This window comes from Copadichromis virginalis, linkage group LG9, assembly GCF_057382275.1.
Source record: "Copadichromis virginalis isolate Kocher_CV1m ecotype Utaka linkage group LG9, C_Virginalis_male_GT1.1, whole genome shotgun sequence".
Lineage (NCBI taxonomy): Eukaryota > Metazoa > Chordata > Actinopteri > Cichliformes > Cichlidae > Copadichromis > Copadichromis virginalis.
Genome location: NC_140626.1, coordinates 21,713,611 through 21,737,582, shown reverse-complemented (window position 1 = coordinate 21,737,582; position 23,972 = coordinate 21,713,611). Strand labels below are relative to the sequence as shown.

General features: G+C 40.5%; 3 protein-coding genes across 4 annotated transcripts; 1 reads left to right on the top strand and 2 right to left on the bottom strand.

Moving 5' to 3' along the window:
* The first annotated feature begins 190 nt into the window (after positions 1-190).
* Positions 191-3,843, top strand: fastkd3 (FAST kinase domains 3). 2 transcript variants are annotated; one of them, XM_085468187.1, is made up of 7 exons: positions 191-296; positions 809-2,272; positions 2,367-2,452; positions 2,979-3,153; positions 3,247-3,316; positions 3,395-3,509; positions 3,598-3,843. In XM_085468187.1, the coding sequence occupies exons 2-7, from the start codon at positions 838-840 to the stop codon at positions 3,694-3,696; spliced, it is 1,980 nt and encodes a 659-aa protein (XP_085324313.1). In that variant the 5' UTR covers positions 191-296; positions 809-837; the 3' UTR covers positions 3,697-3,843. The 2 variants fall into 2 exon arrangements, with proteins under 2 accessions (XP_085324313.1, XP_085324312.1); XM_085468186.1 differs by having other exon boundaries at positions 804-2,272.
* A 52-nt stretch (positions 3,844-3,895) lies between these two features.
* Positions 3,896-7,454, bottom strand: chmp5b (charged multivesicular body protein 5b). The gene is made up of 8 exons (XM_085468188.1): positions 7,264-7,454; positions 5,764-5,868; positions 5,572-5,618; positions 5,389-5,482; positions 5,234-5,305; positions 4,719-4,827; positions 4,340-4,452; positions 3,896-4,230 (listed from the first exon to the last, which is right to left on the bottom strand). Exons 1-8 carry the CDS (start codon positions 7,330-7,332, stop codon positions 4,180-4,182), a joined length of 660 nt encoding a protein of 219 aa, XP_085324314.1. The 5' UTR covers positions 7,333-7,454; the 3' UTR covers positions 3,896-4,179.
* A 1,481-nt stretch (positions 7,455-8,935) lies between these two features.
* Positions 8,936-16,606, bottom strand: LOC146701817 (delta-type opioid receptor-like). Its single transcript, XM_085468185.1, has 4 exons — positions 16,310-16,606; positions 15,683-15,953; positions 12,005-12,357; positions 8,936-11,479 (listed from the first exon to the last, which is right to left on the bottom strand). The coding sequence occupies exons 2-4, from the start codon at positions 15,928-15,930 to the stop codon at positions 10,950-10,952; spliced, it is 1,131 nt and encodes a 376-aa protein (XP_085324311.1). The 5' UTR covers positions 15,931-15,953; positions 16,310-16,606; the 3' UTR covers positions 8,936-10,949.
* Between the last annotated feature and the right edge of the window lie 7,366 nt (positions 16,607-23,972).

Sequence of the window (23,972 nt, the reverse complement as noted above, 5' to 3'; positions counted from 1 at the left end):
TCGTCTGCTCCCTTTAGGGGTTTCATACAAATTTAATAATAAAAGAAAGAAATGTATATCTTTTTCTACACCACGAATTTCAGATGTGTGAAGAGCTATGCTAATCTACAGCAATTCTCTTGTTATATGCTAATTTAAGAATTACTTCTTGATTTGGAACATCAAGACGCGTGTGAAATTAAGAAGAACAGACTTTGAGGGTGCCTTGAACGCCTCGTGCTCCTTACGGAGTCACGTTTGGTAGCATCTCCGGTGTCAGCGGTTATTTTACCCTTTTCCGCTGTTGGAAGGTCCAGGTACGAACTTTTTCAGTTTACTGTCGTCACATTTTTGTTTTTATTTATATTTCCGAAGTGTCAGCCCTATGAAAAGTTAGTACAAAGAGCAGTGCGGCTCTGCTAGGTTACACATGAGGCTAGCACCTATGCTAACGTTAGCTAACAGCAACCTTCAAGGTTGGTTCGCTAAAAGAAACTAAGACAGACGTTTCCCTGTATTTAAAACATTTTGGTGAATACCAGAGACATTTTAGTTTTCTATCAATATATATATTTAAATTTTGTAAGTAAGGTGGCATTTACGCAAGGATAATATTGTCAATGGCCAAAAATAACAGATGTTATCTTTGCCTTGAATTATTTGCATACCAGTCTAGCGTCTTTGAAAAAGCCACCCATGAACTGCTCATTTTAAACAGGAAAACGTTTGGAAGGAGTCTCTGACTCTTGGTGTTTTTTTTTTTTTTTGTTCTCTCACTTATTTAAAAATAGTCTTAATAATTTTGTGTTTTTATTTCGTTTTAGCTCAGCTGGGACCGGTGAGTCCCGGACCAGGGTCATGGCTCTGAAGCTGATTCAGAGGATTCCGTTCAGGATCCGATGTTATCCTGCTGGATCCGTCAGGCCTCTGAGTACCAGCAGCCAGGTCTTATGTGTAACTTGCCTGTGTACATCAGCCGGCCGGTGTATCAGGATATGGGGCTGCCGGAAGCTACTACAGGACAGCGTGACGAGGAGTCTGACCACCATCGTCAGGGAGCCTGCATTCATCACCAGCAGCTCAGTGGGAATCCACAGAGATTCGGTCCCGCGGTTTTGTCTGACCCAGCTGCACCGACCCACAGCTATAGAGGAGCAAAGTTTCCTGCACCGTCTAGAGACCTGCTCCTCCTCCAGGCAGGTTTTCAGACTGCTGCGCTCAGTGGAAATCATGTCTGACACCATGGCCGCAGCAGCCCTTCACCGTGTGGCCGACTTGGAGCAGGAGGGTGGTGCTCTGACCAACCCCACTGTGTTGGAGGAGGCCACTATCAGGGCCCTGTGCTTCCAGCTGGAGCAGGACTCTGGACGGTTGACTAATGCTGGACTGGTTTCGGCTCTCTTGGCTTGCACACGGCTTTACTTGGATCCCTGGAGCACACTGATGGTAAGGCTCATGTCTGAGAGCCAGGCAAGGCTTGACAGGGGGGAGATGACCATAGGGGAACTGTGTACTCTGGGGCAGGCGATGCTGGCCATAGAGGGTCCAGGCAGTGTGATGTTGGAGCAGTTGATGGAGCAAATCCAGAGGCAGGAGCTTTCCAATTGGAGCCTAGCAGACCTTGTTGCTGTTTATAGACTTCTGCAAGGTGGTGTGGGTGTAGATGGAAAATACAGGGACCTCCTGAATGGCATGCACAGCCACGCTGTGACTGTTACTTCCCGTATGGATCCTGCTGCTGTCAGTGGGGTGCTCGGCGCTCTCGTAACCCTGAATCAGATGCAGGCCATGCCTCTTGTGATCAATCTGTGTAAGCAGGCTGTGCGGCATGTGCCTCACTTCACCGATGAGGAGCTCACCCATGTACTTGGGGCACTAATGCACTTTGGTCACAGTGATCATTACTTTATGGGGGCGATGGAGAAATATGTTCCTACAGTGGCCTTCACCTCCCACCCAGAGACAATTACTAAAGTGATGCAGTTCTTTGGACGCAGGAACATCCTTTCCCCGCCCGTCTTTGATGCCATCGCTGAGAGCTTTGTGTACCGAGCAGATGACTACAGCACCAGCCAGGTGGCTAGGCAGATCATGGTCTTTGGGAAGCTGGGATACCTCCCACCCAATGCGGGCCAGGTGTTCGGGAAAGTAGAAACTATCCTACACACGCGTTTCTCACACTTCCAGCCTCGAACGCTGCTCAACCTGCTCCATGCCTGCACCCTGGTGGAGAGGTTCCCTGTTAATTTTGTCTCCAAAGTTTTCAGCAGTTACTTCCTCCAGCAGCTGCAAGGTAAATCGTAATGCCAACACATGCTGTGTCATGAGTGCATGATTTAACAAAATATTGCTGACGTCATTTCCTGCTGTGTGTTTTTGTCCTGTAGAGCAAAGCATGGGAATTGACCGGGCTGCTCTGGCACAACTGACTCAGCTCTACATGACTGTGAAGTTGGAGTGTCCCTTCTATGAGGTAAAGTATTTAGAACAATGTGAGGGTTAGACACTTGGAAAGCTGAATGACACAGGAACAATGCAAAACCTGAATACACACCCACATGCTTAACTCATCATCGGTGTGTGAGCTTCAGTGCATTTTAGTTATGTGGCATTAGGAGCAAATTATTTATCAATTTACTTATCTAGGGTCACTTTATTGTTTCTACAGTGTTCAGTTGTATTTTATTTAAATTTGACTTACCAACCTCCAATTCCGGTCTTTTATCTAGTTTTCATTTTTTGAGATCCAAAAAGACAAACTAACAAATGTATACACGTTCTGTGAGCTTTTATAAAAACAGGATGATGTGTTTTTATTGTGTTTTTCTCATTTCAAATGGATAGAAAACACACGTAAAGGTAAACAAAAAGAAGTGAATACTAATAACATTTATACTGCTCAGTGTTTTGTTTTCAAATAAATGAAAATCTGTAAGTCACACATCATAGCAGGCTATATGAACACTTTCCTGTGTCAACCTTTGTTTTTCTTTAATCAGGGTCCCAAACTCCTTCCAAAATACCGCGTCAAGTCTTTCCTCATGTCTGGACGCTCTCTGGAGACACCAGTGGATCCACATCTGTACAACTCTGTGAAAACTGGATTGGTGGATTTGCTCGGGGATCGTTCATACTTTGGATCGAAAGTTCTGACGCCATACTGCTACACACTCGGTAACGCACACACGCTGGTCTGCACCAGTGGTTTACTTCATAAATGTTTCCTGTAGCTTATCTACTGAAGGCTTTGTTCTTTTCTTGTTGCAGATGTTGAAATAAAACTTGATGAAGAGGGATATGTGCTGCCTGCCAGCCAAACTGATGACGTATACAAAAGGTAAACCAGTTTCATGTTTTCGATGTCAAAGCAGTGAAAGTAAAGCTCGTATTTGAGAGCTGTATGGTGACGTTGCAGGATCGCTCTGTGTATTGATGGACAAAAGAGGTTCACGTCAAACTTGAGGCAGCTTCTTGGAAAAGAGGCCATCAAGCAGCGGCATCTGCGCCTTCTGGGATATGAAGTTGTTCAGGTTAGATCCTCAACAGTTCTTAGATTTGTGTAGATCAGTAAATCCTAAAATTCAAACGAAATAGCCGAATTTGTGTTTTTCTTTCTAGATTCCTTACTTTGAGTTTGAAAAGCTGCAAAGCAAGACCAGCATGGTGGAGTATCTACACCAAAAGATCTTCCCTCACACCTACAGGCTCAGCTGGTGACCGAGAAACAGTTTCGCTGTGGTTGGAACTTCAGGGCTTTTAAAAAGGAAAAACTCCATATTTATTTTTGCTAACAGTAATTGCCAAGTTAATGTGTTAAGTTATCACCTGCACATGCACAAATTTAACTGGACAATAAACTGTCTTTTGTACAAAAAAATGACTTGATGGAATGATTTCTATATCACACAAGGATGAGTATTGTTTGAAAAATATAATTTATTTTGTTTTTTGCAACAGGGTGCCGCAAAAACTGTACAAAGATAATAGAAACCTAATTCCAGCAATCACAAGCTTAGTTATAAAGAGTCATAAGCACAACCTTGAATTAAAGACGCCCGATTTTTACCTTACAGTTTCTACCATTCATTGGACACAAGATGCTTTGGTTTTTATTGCTGCCTTTTTCGGCCAGGAGTGTCAGTTGGATAAATAGAAAAAAAGGGCTATGATACATGTAAAACTAGGATGATGTATTTTCCTTTATGAAGCTGGGATCTGAGGAAGGCCAAACTCGTCTACCAGGACACCATCCTGAAAGAAAAAGAAGGAATTCCCATGAATAATGAAAGCATAACAAACCAAGAAGCTATAAACTAAATAGAAATTTCACAGGAAACTGTAAAAATCTTGTGATCAGTACCCTGTTTGACTTGTCGCCGGGCAGGCCCTCTGGGATGGAAGGAGCAGATGAGGCCTCATCGAGGTAGGAGCTGTCGTCATCCATCAGCAGCTCGTCTCCCAGAGCGTCCAGCTCTGTGGACAGAACAGCATTTAAAGATCAGGAGCTCTATCACTTTAGATCTGTGTTTAAACTGTCTACACACGTGAATCCTTAAAGTCCTGTGTGTGCACAGGGATGTCAGTGGAAAAACTAGAAGCCTTTTTTATGAAATCCACACACTGGTCACATATGCTGCAAAGATAAGTCTTGACCAGAACTGCTGCAGCTTTGTACACTGTAATGTTTTCTTTTTTAATGCTGTATATGTGAAATCCAGGCATATTTGTGTTTTCCTGACCTGCTTCCAAGTCGTCCTCGTCGATGTCAGGTGTGCCATAGCTCCTGCTCATCGCTTCCTGGATCTCGTTGGCATCCTCCATCATGTCCTCCAGCTGGTCTTGGAGATCCTGAATATTTAAAAAAAAAGTTTGAAGCATTACATTTGTGTCAGCAGCATCTTTGGTAATTTGATAACCTGCACACTCTGCTCATATTTAATCTGGGCTGTTATTAATCCCTGCTGGCCAATCACCATTAAGGATCTTTCCTTTACAGGACTTATCTAACATGTGTATTTGACAACCAATACAATAGTTTCTGGGTTTATCTGGATGTAGCTGCACAGGCAGAGACCACCCTCACTAATTTGTGATGCACAGCGACTCGTTTTGTTCTATCAGCAAACCTTCAAGGGTTAAAGAGTTAGCACCTAAGACTGGTAACTGAATTTCAATAATAATAATTAATTAGTTAATTATTAACTAACAGCCAAGTAGCTACATTAACTGCTGTTAAAATAACCTGAAAGCATACCTCAATTTTATCAATCTTCACATTCTTGTAAGCCTTCTTCATGTCTTTGAGGCCAACTTTCATGGCATCAACCTAAAAGAAAAAAAACAAAACATGTTAGCACACAAAGTATTTTCTTCTGTAACTAAGATCTGGTCCAGTTCCTGTTCTCTTACTGTAGTTTTAGTGTCTTTCAGGTTTTGGATCGCGTAGTTTGTTTGCTCCATGTTGAACGACTGCTGCATAAGATTGTCTCTCTGGCCTTCATACCTTGGAGCCGTGAAGAAATAAAGTTATGAGAGCAATCAAGGCAGCAGCTTAAATAACTTACCCTTTCTTTAGGAAGTAAAAGTACTCACATTCTCTTCTGCTTTAGCACTCTCATTGCCTTTTGCTTGACCATGTTCTAGTGGGGGAGAAAAAGGACAAACTTGTGGAAAACCCCCTCACAAACTGTAGGAATTATTTTAGAGAGGTTTATTTTGATCTTGAAAGTTTTTAAGAGACACCAGCCTCTTTGTCTTACAGTACAACCGGACAACAAGACTCACCTTTGAAGGCCCATCTCTCATCTTTTTCATCTGATCTTTGTACTTCACAAGTTCAGCATCTAGTCTGGCGATTTTCTTATCAATGGACTCCGCCCGAGAATCCACCTGAAAGTAGAAACATGACATCAATTTTAGTTGATCTTTGACAGTAGGACCATATTATTATTGGAGCTCTTTTTAAAGAAGAACACAGTAATGAATTCAGGGTTTTTCCTGGTTCAGAATAGGCCACTAAATGGTCCTACAGATGTTGAAGGGCATCTACAGACTATGCTGCCTATGTTTTATACCTCCATGGTTGCAATAGTGGTCTTGTATGCGACAGTGTGCTGGGGCAGCTGGGTGAAGGCAGTTGATGGCAACAGATTGAACAAATTGATCGAGAAGGCTGGTTCAACTCCTCAGCATCTTGGACAATCCATCCAAGCATGACCCTCTTGATTAGTCACCACAGCACACGAGTCAAATGACTCACTGCCACAAGGTGCAGGCCTGAGGACTACAGGAAGTTCCTTTCTACCTGTGGCTATTAGACAGTACAACTCCTCCCTCATGTGATGCATGAAAAATATACACATGCACAGCAACACTTCCTAACCCATCGACTCTTTACCAGATGGGACAATTATTATTATTATTAATACAGTATCATTTGTAGTTCTCCATTGTCACATGCTACAATTCCCTATAGCATTAAAAATATTATTTAAAACACCACTTTCTGCCTATTTACTAATCATACTGACATTTATACTGTCCTGTAGACATTTTGCTGTTGTTCTCACCTGTGTCTTATCTTTCCAGCAGCCGTTCAGTAGTTGATCATAATTTTTTTTTTGTGTGAGAATGCTTTTTCTCATTGTACCGAGCATCTAAAAAGGCACAGGGATTTCCCTTGGGATCTATTTTATCTCATCTTATCAGAAACTAAGCATTTTCCTGTTATTTCAGGCCATTTGGTGGACACTGTAAATGTATTTTATGCTACAGTAAATTAAAAACAAAATATTTTTCTATCACAGCCGTGGTAATTTTTCTGCGGTGGGCGCTAAAACTCATCATCGTTAAACACGTCCTTCATCTGCAGTCTGACAACCAGTTTAACTGGTTCATGTCTGCTTATTCTCTTTGTTTTACTCGGAGAACAACATGGTTTGAGCTCAATCACAGTCAAATGGCTCAAATTCCTGCCCAACGTTACACAATGATGACCCATTACCCACACTGAGAACTGATTGTTTTCTTTGAGAACCTTATTTACCAACTGACACTGTCAACTCAAGGCGTTAGGTTTTAAGTCTACGAGACATTAAAAACATAAAAAAAATAACATACGATTAATCTAGAAAATAATGTATATTTCCGAAAATTATATCTCCAATTAAATATGTGAACCCGTGGCCTGTTTGGTCCCCAGAAACTTGGCTAACACTTAGCTAACTGTCTTTGTTTACTTCGTTTAAAGATCCTTCCGAAAAGTTATTTCCGCCTCATACTTACGCTTCCGATGCAGTCCGTCAGGTTCGGTGGCGGACCTTTAGCTTTTCCTTTGCCAAATATGCGATTCATTTCGGCAAAAATAAGGTGAAAAGTGTAAAAGAAGAGCTACGTTTGTTTGTCTGTCAAGAGTTCAGTGTCCAACTAAACACCCGGAAAAGCCCTTCCCATGACGTAAGGGGAGTCACATGGGCTTGACTCACCCGGCCACGCCCTCCTCAGATTACTGTTGTGCTGTTGTATGTGTGCTTGATTATTGGCCTGCCTCGTCTTTATATGGCGCAATTAAGTTCTTCAACTAATTCTTTTTCTCTCTCTTTTTGCCGTTTAGATAGCACTAATTCTAAAAATTAAACACAACTACACAAAATTTGTACAAAATTCGGGGTCCTAAATTAACTTGATATGATATATTCTATCATTTCATATATTATGTCTATTAGTAAGCTCAAGTATTCCAGTTATCCACACCGCAGCTTGTAACTAAAAGCTTTATGCCCCCCACTCCGCCCACACACTCTGATAATATTAAAATTAGGTACATCTTTGTAGACATAGCCTCGCCAGCCTGTTTAGTTCATTTTCTTTTATTTTCGTTATGCTTGCTGCCTTCAAACAAACATGCTGTTAAAAGCCATCTGCTTTTTCCATAAAAGCACTTATTATTTGTAGAGCCCTTTTCAAAAGACAAGTCATTTATGAAGGAGAATACAACAGAACATGTAAATTAGGAAAAAAGTGTTAGTGGCTCAGAACCTGAATGTTTCCTTGTTTTACTTCACTGATAAAAAGTTTAGAAGAGTTTGTCCTTATCCAAACAAACAGAAATTTCATATGGATTGTTTAAAGCAAAATGACGCATATTTTCAGTATCAGACTACCGACTACAGACTCGGTACTCTGTATGTAAATAAAATTCCTTTGACCTGAACTTAGAACATGAACCTACATGAATCTAGTCTGTCTGTTCTTCTTATGGCTTATTTCTACACATACAGAAATAGTCCAAAAACACTAAGTGCTGGAATTTGCCTACAGTAATTCATACACTGCCATGATAAGTCAAATCAATTTAGTAATGTTGAAATATGAACAAATCAAAAATGAGGTTACTAATACTAATAATAATAATAAACGATTACGATTTTGTATCAGGTGCATTAATGGGTGAATAATGATCAAATGATCTGGAGGTCTTGTGGATGTATTATAATGAACATAATAAAAGAAGTCTGAGACAGAAGCTTGTAATGTGGGAGAAATCATCAATCATCACCTGATGTATCTTCTTATCCCGTAGTCTTGCAGAGGTGGCACAATTGAGATCCAGTATGTGAACACTAATATGGACTGCTATACAGAAGCTTCTGTTTATGCCAAGTTATGTGAATGCAGCTATTAATCATTGCAGTTTCTTTAAAATAAAAAACAAAACAAAGACCCCACATTGCATCCTCTTCCCTCTGGGGGGAGCTGATGGCTTACAGTAAAAAACTCTTAAACTGTAGAAGTCTGCAGAGTCACTGCCTCCAATAAGAATCTCTTCAAGGCTTCAAAATCTATTAAAACAAGTCACCAAAAAGGAGAGAGATTTGTTTTCCTTAAAACAAACAAACAATGAGTATCCGCTATCCCCGAGCTTGTCACACTCCAAGGAAAGAATCATTGTGTATTTGTTAAACTTGTTTTATTAAGCTCTTCACAGACAAGTTTTAATCGATCAGTACACGTCCTGCTCGAATGACGGCAGGAGAAGCCAATGTACAGCATTAAACTGTGAGCACAGAGATGAAAAAGAAATAAATAAAAACTACAACGATGCCTCGATCACAGTGTTGATTCTTAGAATAACGTCTCTTATTTTTAGAACATCTGTGCTTTATCTATTTTTGTGTCCATATACATGTGTCAGCAAGAGATTTATCAACAAGTATTAGCTAAAGATGCTTTTTTTTTAAATGAGATAGATGACTTTCATGTAGTATTTGCAGTACATTCAAAATAACAGCACAGTCCATGAAGCTTATGGCTGCTGATGTTGCCTTTACTATCATAGCAGTGATGATTAACATGCTACAAATACAGTATATTTTCATAAAGTCTGTGCAAAGATTTTCATTTTGTAGTCTATACAAAATAAGTCTTTGTATAGAGACTGAGATACTGTACAGTTGTTAGAATATTCTGTATTTTTACTTGTTGAAAGAGCTAATCGGCTTATCAGACTGCACAACAATAACAGTATGACAGTTCAGCAGGACTACAGTATGTGTATCATGGTAAAAGCCATATACAAAGCACATATCATTATTAGTTATATACCATAAAGTTAACAACTTATCAGTCTGGACACAAAGCCAGGGTCAAAGCTGATAGAGAGCCCTCTGTCAAATTTTAAATGCACATTCAAGTCCAGGATCTTCCCTCCACATTCTCTCATTGATTAACTTGCTTTGATGCAGCTGAATGTTGCTTTTTGTTTTTTTCTTTGACTCTTACACAACTTCAAAGTCCAACACGAGTCAGTGAGTGCTCTCACACTGTGGTCAATCAGCACCATTCAGGCTCTGCACAGATGTGAAAATGTTTTTGGCACATGTCTGCTGTCAGCGATTCATGCAAATATCACCGGCATGTCAAATGCATTGAATAAAAATAGCAAACATTATAATATGAAGTGCTGTTTGACCGCTATCTAGTAATCATTCCTGAAGTCATTTTTCTGCCGCCACAAACATTTTTTCCTGGACTTGTAAAGGCACATTTGGCAAATGAAAAATGATAGGAGGAAATTTTGGGAATAAACAGCATTTGAGAGACAAATGAATCAAAACTGATGAAACTTGATATGGGCCAAGTGATTTTAATCAGTCTCCTGCTCGTTTACCCTTTAAATAATCATCAGTTCTCCTAAGATATCTTCACATAATTATCTCATGACCGTGTGTGCAATATTGTGTAATGATGATTTTATGAAATGCTAATCTGCTGATTATTTTGCCAGTAAGCTCAATACCCATCTATCCATCTCCTACTTATTCAATTCAGGGTTGTAGAGGTGATGTAACGTATCTCAGCTGTCAGTACACCCTGGGAAGGTTGGCAGTCTAAATTAAACTTATGGCTAAATAAATCATCATTAAAACAGTAAGCGATCATAAATTTGTTTTAAAAATGTTTAATTAACTGTCACGTATGAAATCAAAATCTTATTTAGGATGCTGGATGGTGCGAATGTTTAATTTTTCCTAAAAAAAAACCCCTCCCTGAATAATTACTTAGTCATCAAAATAAATGGGGATTCATGCAATAATTGGTTAATCAACTAATTGTTGGACCTCCATCAACAGTAATCCATATTAATTATAAGCAGCACTTTCTTCTTTGACCTACTTAAACAGAAACAGTGTTTGGTTTACATCCACCTGCCAGGTTAAACCATAAATGCACAATCTTTGTCTCGACCTACAATCACAGGCTGCTGTGAAGGAAAGTGTCAGAAGTCAGAGGACACTAGGATGGATTGATTTGGATTTATGGACAACCACATCGATGATTATACCCTGGGTGATAATGAAAATGAAGTGAATCCAAAACCCAGTCTACATTGCTGTTGTGATGTGGGTTAAGCCCAGGTATTGTGAGTCTTCTTTTCCAGTGTGGGAGATTGAAGACAGTTCCACTGCTAGTCATGTCGGCTTACCAGTCCCATCTGGGTTCTCCAGGGGAACAGCGGCCTCTCGCACAGTGCTGGGGGCCTTTTTGCTCCCTGACACCTTCTCCCCCTTCAGTCTGGCTGACAGGCAGAAGTCTTTGAAGCAGCGTTTGAAGTTCTCATCCAGAAAGGCGTAGAGGACAGGATTGAGGCTGCTGTTGGTGTAACCCAGAGCCACGCAGAAGAAGTAGGCGGCCATGATGGCGGTGGTTTCCGGCACGGTGACGAGAGCTTTGACCAGGATGAAGATGTGAATGGGCGTCCAGCAGACCACAAACACGGCCACCACGACCACCACCAACCGCGTGATCCGGCGCAAGTTGCGATCCTTCTCCCTCGAGCCGGACAACATTCGGACGCTCTTCAGCCTCAGGACCATGAGGGAGTAGCACACGGTGATAATGAGCACAGGCACGACGAAGGCAAAGACAAACACTAAAATCTTCATCAGTGTGTCCCACTTTGCGTAGGGATCGGGGAACTGCAGCGCGCACTCTGTTATGTCTGTGGAAGAACAGTGGAGAGAAAATAAAGTGGCAATTTTATTTATATGACATGTTTTATGAAACTCAATGTAATTAACACTGAAAATAAAAACAGAAAAACCTGTAGGTTTGATTATGTCTTAAGTCAGTGAAAACTTAAAAAAAGGCATTCACACACAGCTGCCAAGTATGAACAAAAAGGTTTTGAGTCTATTTTTGAAGTGCACTTTATGATAAATGAAATTCCACTTCACAATTTTCTGCAATCAATTTAGCAAGTCGCTGTAGAATAGCTAATCTGCACTCAACAAGGGAACATTTTGCTCTAAACGCTTTTTTATTTCTTACGTCATCTATATTCAGGAAGGATGTGCTCAATTTGTAGCTAATGAAAAACTCTTCAGTGACGGATGGATTTGATATATTGAATATATTTCTGTTCTTAACATTTTATTAGTACATGCTTGGAGAGTATTTGCTATGCATAGAAAGTGGACAGAGACTCTTAAACTTTTTGTTAGACATCGGGGAAAGACTTCCTCACCGCTATTCGTCTGAGTACCGCCCAGCACAAAAGCCGGTATCCCTGCAGCAGAGGACAAGATCCAGATGCACACGTTTATCATCTTGGCCTTGAGGGGAGTGCGGAAATCCAGGGCTTTCACGGGGTGGCACACGGCCACGTAGCGGTCCACACTCATCATGGTGAGGGTGAAGATACTTGTGAACATGTTGTAGTAGTCGATGGAGATGAAGACCTTGCATACCACCTCGCCGAAGGGCCACGTATTCAGAAGGTAGTCAGTGCTCTGGAATGGCATCGTGGTGGTGACGAGGGCGTCGGCGAGTGCCAGGTTGAAAATATAAATATTGGTGGCCGTCTTCATCTTCGTGTACCTGTTAAATATGCACAACACAAAGTTGTCCTGTGAGGAGAGATACGGCACTGTCTCGGCAGCCGTTATTGCTTCGCGACTCAGTGGAAGACCTTTGTTCTGGGCTCTTTGTGAATTAAACATTGTCCATTAGTCCACAGTGCTTTCTTGAATTTGTAATGCAATCTTTCAGGCTCACACTTCATTGTTATATGTAAAGTGGTGTTGGATTGAAACCATATCCAATGAGCTTTATACAATTGTGTATTTACAGATTTTTACTTGTGGTAGCACCAATGCAAAATACATGCAGAATTTTGGGGTTTGGGTAGAAATTTTAAAAAGTTGATATTTACTTGCTATAGTATGATCTGCAAGAACCTAGAAGATTCACCTAAAAGAATGAACTTCTGTTCAAGATTACAGCAAAATTATCATAAAGAGCGTCAGTGTTTCACAAGCAAACTTTGGTTAGAATAAACTGCATTCGTGTCATGTTGGAGTAATCAGAAAAATTTGTTTCCAACTGGAAAAATTAATGTGAACTCCCCTCCATTTGAGATCAACCTGAAAATAGACGTTATTTTGCACAATTTGCAGAGTTGCTGGTATTATATACCACAATATAGTGGGCTAAAGTAATTCAATTACTTATAAACGGTCTACTATTCACAAGCAGTAATCCAGAAAAAGAGACAATATTTCAATATTTCTTTATAATACAGCCCTCTGAAACCAGATATCATCGAGTTGCTTAAACAATGTACTTTTTAATTTAAGGAACCTATTAGCAACCAGTTACTTTAGCTAATCATGAAGACAAAAAACCCAAGAAAATAGTTGTGACCAGAAAAAAGAAGTTCAGTCTACCAGAAGTTCACTATTGAACACACTGCATGTCTTTTATTTATGGTGTGATTAACCCAAAATGTAGAAGCAGTAAATTAAATTTCAAGCTAACTAGCTGCTAGCTTCAGCTTTATATTCATAGATAAAGCTCAATCCTCTGAGCAAAAGAGAAATTTATTTGTCATGATATCAAAGTTTTTTTCAAGTTTACTTTTAGCCACTTGGGTTTAGTTCAGCAGGCACTGACTTTGATATGTGGATTAATGTGTTAGCAAGCAGCTATTGTGTTTTTTATACACATATAGCAGAGAATAAGCGACGTTATATTCACTGGGAGTTGTAAATACATTCAGTGGCTTTACTTCAGTATGTAACGTGTTCAAGTGCAGTTGTATACCAAATATCTAATCAGCCAATCATATGGCAGCAACTCAGCGGATCTAGACATTGTAGTGGATCTAGTTCAATCTGAGAATAAGACTGGAGAAAAATGTGATTTAAGTCCCATTTTTGTGTCAGATGGGGTAGTCTGAGTATTTCAGAAACTGCTGATCTACAAAGGACAACCAGTATAGGATTTACCAAAAAGAGAAACTATCCAAATCAGCAGTTCACTGATTGAAAATATCTTGTTGATACAAGAAGCCAGAGGAGAATACCCTGACTTTTTCAAACTGACAGGTGAGTAACAGTAATTCAAGTATCCACTTGTTGCGACCAAAGTATGCAGAAGAGTGTCTTTGAATGGATAACATATCAAACCTTGAGGCAAATGGGCTACAGCAGCAGAAGACCACAACGGCTGCTACTTCTGTCAGATAAGAACAGGAAACTGAGGCTACATTTCACATAGACTCATCAAAAGTGAAAAATAGATTGGAAAAACCTTGCCTGGTTTGATGAGTAAGTGTTACTGCTTCTCCGACTTTTGCATGGTAGGGTCAGAACATGAAAACCCTTATCCACCTTGCCTTGTATCAGCTGATCAGGCTGGTGATGTATAATGATGTAGGACATATTTTCTTGTCCCCCTTTGAACTCCTCTGAGCACTGCAGCCTACCTGAGTATTGTTGCAGCAGGATAATGCACAAAGTTCAAATCATCTCATACTGGTTTCCTGAACATGACAATGAGTTCACTGTACTCAAATGGCCATTTAGAGGCCAGGGGGTGGAATGGCAGATTCACATCATGGATGTGCAGCTGAAAAATCTGCAGTAACTGTGTGACGCTATCATGGCAAAATAGACCAAAATCTCTGAGGAGCTTATGTCAGATTGTTGAATCTGACATAAGGAATAAGAGCACACCTAAAAGCGAAAGATGGTAAAACGGGCAGTTTGGCTATATAAAACATGACATGTCTGAAAATCAGACAAGCGGCCTAAAACATCTATTTTGTGACCCAAATGGACTTTATTACATTTGAATAATTGCATATATTTCTTCCCAATAAATCAGCATTAAGCATCTTCTTCCTTCAGCTGTTCTCTGTGGAGAAACAGTAAAATGTACACTCTTGTCTGTAAAGTGACGTGAAAAAGCTGACTCCTGCAGACAGGCGAAGCCATCAACCTGATTTGAGGTAATTGTTGTCGAGGAATTGAAGCATTCTGGATGGCACTGCAGCAGTTCACGTTACGTCAGATAAGATTTGTTGCTCACACAGACCATAAATAAAGCCCAATGAGGTGTAAGCATGTTATTGGGTTGACAAAGCACCACTGGTTTCAGATGTAATTAATTTTATGCCTGCCAGGCCAGACTTGATGAGAAATGTATAGAAACCCATTATATATCTGGGAGGTCTTGCTGGAGAGTTGCCATTCATAAAGTTGGCATGTTTCATTTTCTGGAGGAGGTAGAATTAGCTCCCTGTCACCAAGCTTTTGAACATTTAATGTCAGGTTAGAAATGACGACATTCCCTTTCTTTGCCAAAATGACGTCTTGTTTTCTTTTTTGAGACTTGGGGGTTTAAAAAAGATCGTTCTCTATCTGGATGCTGTCTCATACCATTTTAAATGCCCATTTTGTCAATTCTTTCATGAGCTTAGAGCATCACACCTTTTTTTTAGTGTCTCTGAAGCGCATCCAAAAACAAAATGCAGGCAAAAACAAGAACTGTGACTAACACCAGATGGCCTGGAGGTCACTGTGTAAGCCCAAGTCTGGGTGCTCTTATTCCCAAGCAATAACATTTGCAAAGGCAGAGAAGAAAAACATTCCTCTGGCTGGATCTTGATTTCTTAAAAAAAAAAAAAAAAAAAGACACAATAGCATCTTTTCTCTTTTCTTTTCTCCATAGAAACAGAGAAGTGATTTCTGGCACACATGCGGATTTATTATTTATACTTTATGGTAAATGGCCTGTATTTGTATAGCGCTTTACTAGTCCCTAAGGACCCAAAGCGCTTTACACATTCAGTCATCCACCCATTCACACACACATTCACACACTTTATGATGTTATACAAAGTGGGGAGAAAAATCCTTACCTAATAATCACATACATAACGAGGCAGTTGCCCAACAAGCCGACCACAAACACCACGGAGTACACTGCGGTGATGATGGGGATGATGGGAGACATGCTCTCCTGCTCCCAGCTATCATCATCGTGGGTCACATTGCGGCTGTCAGAGTATCCGGATACCCAAGCAGTTGAATTCGCCGGACAGTCTTCCAGCAGCGAGGAGAGGCACTTGGTGTCTTCTTTGTAAATTTCAATCGGAGTGCTTTCCATTTTGACACCTGTTTGTTGTTGGGCTTGGAGGAAAAAAATCCTTTCTGGTTAAGACTTTTAAAATCGAGTTACTGATAAATTCTGCGTGTTGAATTCAGAGATGTAACATACGGCAGGCAAAAAAAAAAAAAAAGATATGGTGATATCGGAGCAACTGAGCTGCAAAAAAAGCATCTAGAACATCTTTACTCAGTTATAAAAAGGAAAAAAATTTGCACGATCAATTAATTAATGCAAAAACATCACACCTACACAAACTTCACTTTGGTTGTGGAGACGCGCGCAGATCTGGCAAAACACGTCCGGTAAAATACGCGCTGTGCTGCGAATCGTTGAGGGGAAAACGCGCACTGTAATGTGAAGCTTGCAGTTTACTCACCTTAATCACTCAGAAAAAGAGAGCGGGGGGGAGAAAGAGACGACGCTGTTTTTATTTTTAATATATCCTCGCAGGTATAATTCAGCCCGGCTTGTTTTGTTGCCCTGGTGAAGGTTACGGCTCATCAAAGTTTGGGGATGGTACTGCGCGCCCGGAGAGGAGCAGCGGCACCTTTGCGGACCCTCGTCCACACGCACTGATGGAGAAGTGGCGCGCAATCAGGCTAGACCCACCACACACACACACACACACACACACACACACACACACACACACACACACACACACACACACACACACGCCTACAACATTCACCCAAAATATGAGATGACAGAGCGATGACAATAACCTGCAGGCAAGCGCACAGCTTCCCACAATCACCATGTCACAGCCGAGTAAAAACTGTTGAGCATAATGAAGTAAGATTTGTGCATTAGAAGCACTGAAAAGGTTTAGACGAGATTAAAATTGCATCTATGTTGCAGTTTATTAAAAAAAATGGTCCTATAACGATGTACAGGGGCTCGAGGAAATTCTCCGTGGGCAAAGAAAACACGTTTTTCCTTTTAAGTTGTGAATTCAGGCGAGAGTGCAACAAATACAGCCTCGCTGATGTTTAGGAGTGTGTGTGTGTGTGTGTGTGTGTGTGTGTGTGTGTGTGTTCAATGATGGAGGTCATAAACACTTTAACTGGACACAGCACTGCGCATTTCGGGCCATTTCTGCTTTGGTGGACAGAGGAGCTACAACCCGGGGACAGAAAAGGGGGGGTGATATATGACCAAGGTCCAGCACAGCCAGCACTCAGACCACTCCAACAAACAACCAGAATGACCCATCATTTCACCCTCAGTGAAAGGAAAAGCCATTGGCACTGGATCTCATTTTGCTTCCCAGCATTTCAAATGTTCTTGATTCAAAGTCTAATTTTGATCATTTTTAGAATCCATGTTTGTTTTTGGTTTTTTTAAAGATGTTTTAAAAAGAAAAACATCAGTTGTAGTGTACACTGTTGTTTTAGACCTCTCTCAGTCTGATGCATTGTGCTTAGCTCTGTTTTTATAAAGGATCTCCTTCACTGCGAGTGCCAAAAACAGCTCTCTTGGCTCTATGGCTTCTGACACTACAGGCTGTTGGTAGAATAACTATGATGAGAGAAGAGTGTTAAATGGCAGATTTGTGCAGCTCTCTTCTTTAATCCTTTAAAAAAAGATAAAACCTGCTCAGAGTTGCTTTATGAACTGGATACTGAATGATAATGACAGTAACTTGTATACAATAAACCGAAGTTTAAACTGAAAGAAAATTGCTTCTGTTTGTCTAAAGAAAAATCAGAGAAATCACTGAACATAAAGGGATTTCCTCCCATCTGTTGGTGTGGTTGATCATAGCCCCTTTTAACAGAGTGTTGTTATTCCAGAATAGACTATGTAGCATACTATTCATTGCTTATCAGTTAATGATGACTCATGGGTTAATAATAGGTGTTTGAACTATAAAACATCTGCCTGCTAATTAGCTTCCTGTAAAGTCAGCGCTGAGATGCTAGAAGCAGAGGCTCCGTGTTTGAGGCTTGTTACTGTGCTCAAGAGGATCGAGTTTTGTGGATTTGGAATTGAGCTTTTTGGTTTGTTTCTCTGGCATGAGCCATTTTTGTGGTGTGGTGTGGGGCATGCTGTCCCATTCTGAATGACCATGACTGTGGGGAAGTGCTGCCAACATGGGGGGATGTGCTTTGTCCACAGTGATATTTACATGGGTGGTACATGTCAAAGCAATATCCAGTTAATTTCCAGGCTCCCCAGCAAAATCTTCTTTTGTAAGCAGATTATAAGCAATATTTAACTACCTTAATAGCATCAATCGGTGCTTTTAATGTTATAGCTGATCAACAGTAAACCTCATTACCAGGCTACACTGACTCAAGTATTAAACAATCAGAAATGCAGAGCTAAATTTTAACATTAGAGGCTTTGTGTGATCATAATATAAAGTTTCACGATGGATCATAATCATCCTAAGCATGTCATCTACGGCGCAGCTACGCAATGTCCCAGGCCCTCGGGAAACTGAGCTTCTGCAAGCTTCATTAATTATCGCAAACTTGAGGACTAAGATAATATAAAAGTCAAGAGTCATTAAATAATTTAAGCTGTTTTGTAGCTAATCCAAACAATAACAAATGAACTCATTTCTGCTACTTGTATCCTTTCATTACATTTCTACTTTAGTCTGAAATTTCTCCACATAGGAAAGAGGTCGAGTTAGTCATCTGCTGTTCATAGTTTCTTATCTACTCGCAATAACTTTTATTTACTTTGTAGTGCATTTTTCTCATTAGATCCCATAAAATGCACTGTTTTTAAGTTTTTAAGTATTTTTAATCAGTTCACATGAATAGTGAGCTTTAATTGTGAGGCACTTAAAGTGATTACTCCATTTGTCATCCGTGGAGGAGATCATTTTATCATTTTGTTGACAGATGAAATCCTCTGACTCAGGAAATGTTTATACATGGTTCACAAACGCTGGCCGAACCCATCCCGGGGGCTCAGAGAAAACATGGGCAAATATTTGAAAAGCAGAAAAAGCTACAGTACACCCCCAGTGTTTTCATACAGGAGGGCAAAATGAATTTGGGAAATTCACTTCTTGCCTGGTGCATTCTGGGGAAGGCTATAGCACTGAGAAAGGTATAGAAAATCAATGAATGAAAAAAAGAAGAAATCCAGCAAGGACAGCGAAAATGGCTTTTGTGAAGAGGAAAGAAACAGTTACATATTAGCGTCACTCTTGGGGTGAAGTGATTTGGTTTTTATAAGTTTATAACGGTGCTAGACAAACATGAGACCATACATAGAAGATTATTTAAGACTTAGATTTACGAGATTGCACTCTGTCATCCGCAACGCATTTTGAACTAAGAAGATTGATCGCTGTACCTCCAGAACTTCCGTATAGAAAAACAGAGCTTGAACAGAGCCTGTGCTGCACATTTGTGTTAGATTGCAGAAAAAAGCGTTGCATATGAGAAGTGTGTATGATAACCTAGCAAATGATGAGAAACTACTTGAAATCTGTTAAGTATATTAATCTGAATTCAATAAATACGTGTAACTTTTTGCACTGAATAACAACAAGTGAAAGGGAAAAGTAAGAAGATCCTTAAAGTAATTAGGATTCATCCTCTGGGAGCTACGAGTGTCCACAAAAATCAATCTGTAATCATCTGACATAAGCTATAGACCGATTGCTATTGTATCTCTCTGCAGCTACCAACCCGTCAGTGGAACTGGAATTCTCCTACGTTGGTGGCGATTATGTAACAGATGAGCATGTGATTGTCATTTTTAAATCTTGCACAGAGTTGCCAAAGAGCCAGACCTTTGCTTTAATCTGCTGGAGATCCCTGCTGTAATCATCTGCACACATCTGTTCTGAGCCAAGACCAGTGCGGAGAGACATGAATGCGGCTCACGTGGCTTTGTTAAACACCAGGTGCTCTTGAGCAAATCACCAGACCTTTTCTAGCATTCCTTCTCTAACTGGTCCTGACCTCTGACCCCAACTGTAGATGAGCAAGCTCAGGAGGATTCCCCTTCAGGAGTCCATACAATGCATTAATATTCCAGATCCGCCCCGGCCTTCCTGCACACCAACCTGTACTCTGCTGAGCTCAAGGAAAAAAAAAAGCTCACGTACGTGTGACCGAACACAACTCAACCAGTATTTGCGAACCGCAGCGAGGGATTAAAAGGACTTAGAAAAAGATTACATTGTAAAGTCTGTGTCTGTGCTCAGAAGTAAACAGCGTCAGATGTGACTATTCGAAGAGCAAAAAATAAAAAAAAATATATTTTTTTTTCTCTGTTTTTTTGGGTCAGTGATGGAACCTAAAAAAGTAAACTTCCACTCCAAACATGATCTCAAAACAGGCTCACAGTGCAGCAGAGATTATTGCTGACCGGCTCCATCTGCTAATGACTGCGCTCAGCAGCTTGGTATTTTTAACTTTGACTCCATGGTGTGAAAACTTATTGATCTGCCTCTGACAGGAGCCGTGATTGATCTCGCCGTTTACAAGTGTACAACTCCGAAGATGACATTCACAGTTTGCTGATAATTTGCAGCTTTTGTGAAGATGTGTGGGAGGTCGGCGGAGCATCTTTCACAGCTTCGCCCGAACTTGCAGGCATGAAAGGACAGATGGATGCCGTCGTCGCGTGTTTCGTTTGCTGGCGTGGAGACGCGAGTGGGTCAGAGAGGAATACTGGATCTGATTTAAGTTCAGATTAAATAAGCACAGTCGTGAGTTTAAAGCATCGATTTTCTCAGGATCTCTCAGACAGGCCAGTTAAAGTATGCAAGAATCAAATTCAAATTTCAAATGAGAAAATTGTAATTACTGTTGTTTTTAAATGTCAGAATCTCTCAGAGGCTGTCAAAGGTTTATTGTTCTGATGTCCTTCTGAATTACTGCAACACTCCCGCTCCCACCAGTCTTTATTTTGGTTTAATCAAACCCCACCCTGCTGGTCTTTCTCCCATAATCTGAACAAAAAGAGCAGAGCTGTGGTCATTATGTGTCGTGAATCACTTTTCCTGCCTGATTTACAAACTCCACGGGCATCAAAACCCATTTTCCAACCAGCAGTGATCCGTTCTCCTTTTTGTTTTTCTTTTCATAAATCATTTCACCAGAAACGCACAGTAATAGAGGTCATCGCCGTGATGCCTGGTAATGAATCAACTCTTCGTATTTGTGTGTTGTAAGTGTTTACCTTTAGTGTTTTCACTCGATAACATGAAGCAGAGATGGAAAATGTGTAGGTTCAGATGTGAGAGCTGCTATTTCTGGCTCGAGGTTTTCCCTGCTGGATTCGTACAATAAATGTGGGAAACTGAACGCGTTGTTCTGTTGTGAGAATTATGAGACTTCCACCCAACACAGAAAGGCATTTTGGCATCGCTGGAAAAAACAAAAAGTGTGGCAATAATCTCCCATCCCTGAGGTCAAAGGGATAAATTGTTTCTCCAAACTGTATCAGTCTGAGCTGCTGAGTCAAAGGCTGCTTTGTCACGATGCGGACTAAATCAACCGTGTTGCTGCCAACCTTCTGTTGTTTTAGATATGTAATGGAAAGTAACAAGAAAAAAGACCTCCTTTGATTCGAATTCTTAAACAAGCAATGTGTCTGCCAAGTACTGACCATTTATAGTTAATTATCTACTTTCAGATTAAACCAGTAAATCAATTTTAAATAACACGCAGTGTTCTTCCCTTTGTTGCACACAGCTGCACATGAATACAATGCAAGGGGGTAGACAGCGTGCACACAACATTTTTGAAGTTGTGTTGATTGTCATGTCGTGAATGAATGTTTTTTTGTTGTTGTTATTTTTGCTTACTTTTGGTCTCCTCCAGCTCCTGAGAGAAAGATTTGTCCCATTCAGGTTATAAATCTTCAGAAGTTCTCCTAATATTTTCATCCAAACTTTGACCTTTCACTGGATGTAACCAAGCCCCCTTTGTGCTTAAAGTGATCTGTAACTACATTACTGTCACATCAACAAAAACAAGAACAAATATTTTCTCTATATATTTAATTTGTTTTGTTTTATACAACATTGTACTTTGAGGTTTGCAGTGCAGTAAACATCAGTGCAAAGTGAAGAGTTTTGTGACTTTCCACACAAAAACGCATTTTTAAATTTTAAGTGCCATTCTGTTTTATTATGTTTTATCTGGCTGTTGTACGTTTCATTTCCTTCATTTTTCATAGCCTAGTAAAATTCTTTTCACCACCACATTTCCAGTGATTCTTTTCTTGCAAACATGCGTGATGTGATGCAGATTCTAAGATTTTAGACACATAGCCCGCTGACACCACCAATAAAATTCGAAGATCTCGGCCTGCATGCACTGCATTATCCCGGCAATTTGCGTGTGTTCAGGTGTTAATGGAGAAAATCCAAAGTAAGTATTAAGGCTTGGTCTGTTTTACACTGCTGGTACTGCAGCTGAGGAAGCACGGGTTAGAATATTCAGCCATTAAAATCAGTTTTGCTTTGCTTTGGGCAAAGACTGTGATTATGAGGTTCTCTTCTTCAGGCGATGTGACAGCATCACAGCTGTATGCACTTCTTGAGAGTCATGTTTAAATGTATACGTTTCAGAGCTCTAATGTGCAGCTATCACTGAGAGCACACCCAGCAATAAAATTCACGCAAGATTAGTTTTCTGCAGCACTGGTCTCTTGTCTTATTTTAGCAACCCCTGTTTGCCATTTTGCCTTCATATTTTTCCTATTCTTCATATCCCCCCCAGCCCTCTGATAATATTCTGTCTGCCTTAAGTAGGCGGCACTAAGACACTTCCTTTTATGTGACCAAAGAGCCTGAAGCAGAAAGCCGGAGTTAACAAAGAAAGCCAATAAGTACTGTGCTGATACCCGTTATCTCTATCTGTGTTAGGATGCCTGGGTCGTCGACCCAGGGTTTTTGAGTTTTTGATATTATTTTATAATTTCTAGTTTTTGGTTTCTTTGAGTTCCGTCTTATGGCTTATGTCTCTGTCGTCTTTAGTTGCTCTGTCTCCCCTATCACCTGCATCCCCTTGTCTAGTTCGCGTCTATGTGTATCTTAAGTTCCTATATCCCCGTGTTCAGTCAGTGTTTGTGTCTGCCCTGTTCCCACGTCTCTGTTCCCTTTGTAGTGCCTGCATATGAGTCTGTGTCTTTGTTCAGTCTGTGTTATGTGTTTCCTGTTTTACTTTGAAAGTCCATGTCTGATGTTAATGTGTCTGGTTTTGCTTCCTCTTGTCTCGTTAGGCCTGATTTGCCCCAGCTGTGTTTCCCTCCTGTTACCCATTCCCTGATTGCTCCTCTGTGTATTTAAGCCCAGTGTTTCTCTGTGTCCGTGTCGCGATCTACCGTTTATTTTGCTGTGTGTTTTGTCTGTCCACCGGTGTAAGTTTATTTAGAGTTTTTTCAAGTTATGTCATGTTGCGTTCAGAATTAAAGCCTTTTTTGAGTTCACGTCTGTCTCCGGAGTCTGCACCTTGGGTCCTATTCCTGCCTGCACACAGCCACACTCAACAATCTGGGGTCTTAGGTTTGGTTTGGTCCTGGCAGTTAATGAGAAAAAAGCCAAGCTATGTTGAACTCACTTCAAAGTAAATCCTCCTGATAGAGGCATCAAGTCAAACATGCTTCTTTGTGAAATTCATATTCTTCTTTTTTTTTTTAAATTCAGAGAAACTGATTGTCCTTGTTTTGGAAAAAAGTGGACCTAAGGACCAGATTCGAGCAATAGTTGGGTGAGGAAAGTGTTTGTTGACAGAGAGTGAACAGTTTTCAGGTAGTAGGTTGGAGGTGCACCACTGCTGGTTCACACACAGAAGCTCTGCCAGTAGATAATAAGTTAGAGTCCAAATAGAGAGTACTGTTTGCAGAGAGGAACTTGATTGTTTGTGACAGTTCTGCTTCAGTTGTTTAAGAGCAAAGACTTATTGCACCAATAAACCTTCCACGTTGCATCGTGCCCCGCCATAATATCATGACGCAGTCATTTCTATTTATGCCTTCCTTTAAAGCACAGGAAGCTGCTGCAGTATTCTCCTGAATGATTGGTGTCACCGCTTGAGATGTTTTCCACAAAGTCT

Bases quoted from the DNA above. Each gene is read 5' to 3' on its own strand.
- fastkd3 (XM_085468187.1), top strand. From the start codon at position 838: ATGGCTCTGAAGCTGATTCAGAGGATTCCGTTCAGGATCCGATGTTAT. The intron at 3,154-3,246 runs GTAACGCACACA...TTCTTGTTGCAG, and splicing joins GCCATACTGCTACACACTCG to ATGTTGAAATAAAACTTGAT. The intron at 3,510-3,597 runs GTTAGATCCTCA...TTTTCTTTCTAG, and splicing joins TGGGATATGAAGTTGTTCAG to ATTCCTTACTTTGAGTTTGA.
- chmp5b (XM_085468188.1), bottom strand. From the start codon at position 7,332: ATGAATCGCATATTTGGCAAAGGAAAAGCTAAAGGTCCGCCACCGAAC. The intron at 5,483-5,571 runs GTGAGTACTTTT...CACGGCTCCAAG, and splicing joins GTGCTAAAGCAGAAGAGAAT to GTATGAAGGCCAGAGAGACA. The intron at 4,231-4,339 runs GTACTGATCACA...TTTTTCTTTCAG, and splicing joins CCGGCGACAAGTCAAACAGG to GATGGTGTCCTGGTAGACGA.
- LOC146701817 (XM_085468185.1), bottom strand. From the start codon at position 15,930: ATGGAAAGCACTCCGATTGAAATTTACAAAGAAGACACCAAGTGCCTC. The intron at 12,358-15,682 runs GTAAGGATTTTT...CATATTTAACAG, and splicing joins GTTATGTATGTGATTATTAG to GTACACGAAGATGAAGACGG. The intron at 11,480-12,004 runs GTGAGGAAGTCT...GTTCTTCCACAG, and splicing joins CGGTACTCAGACGAATAGCG to ACATAACAGAGTGCGCGCTG.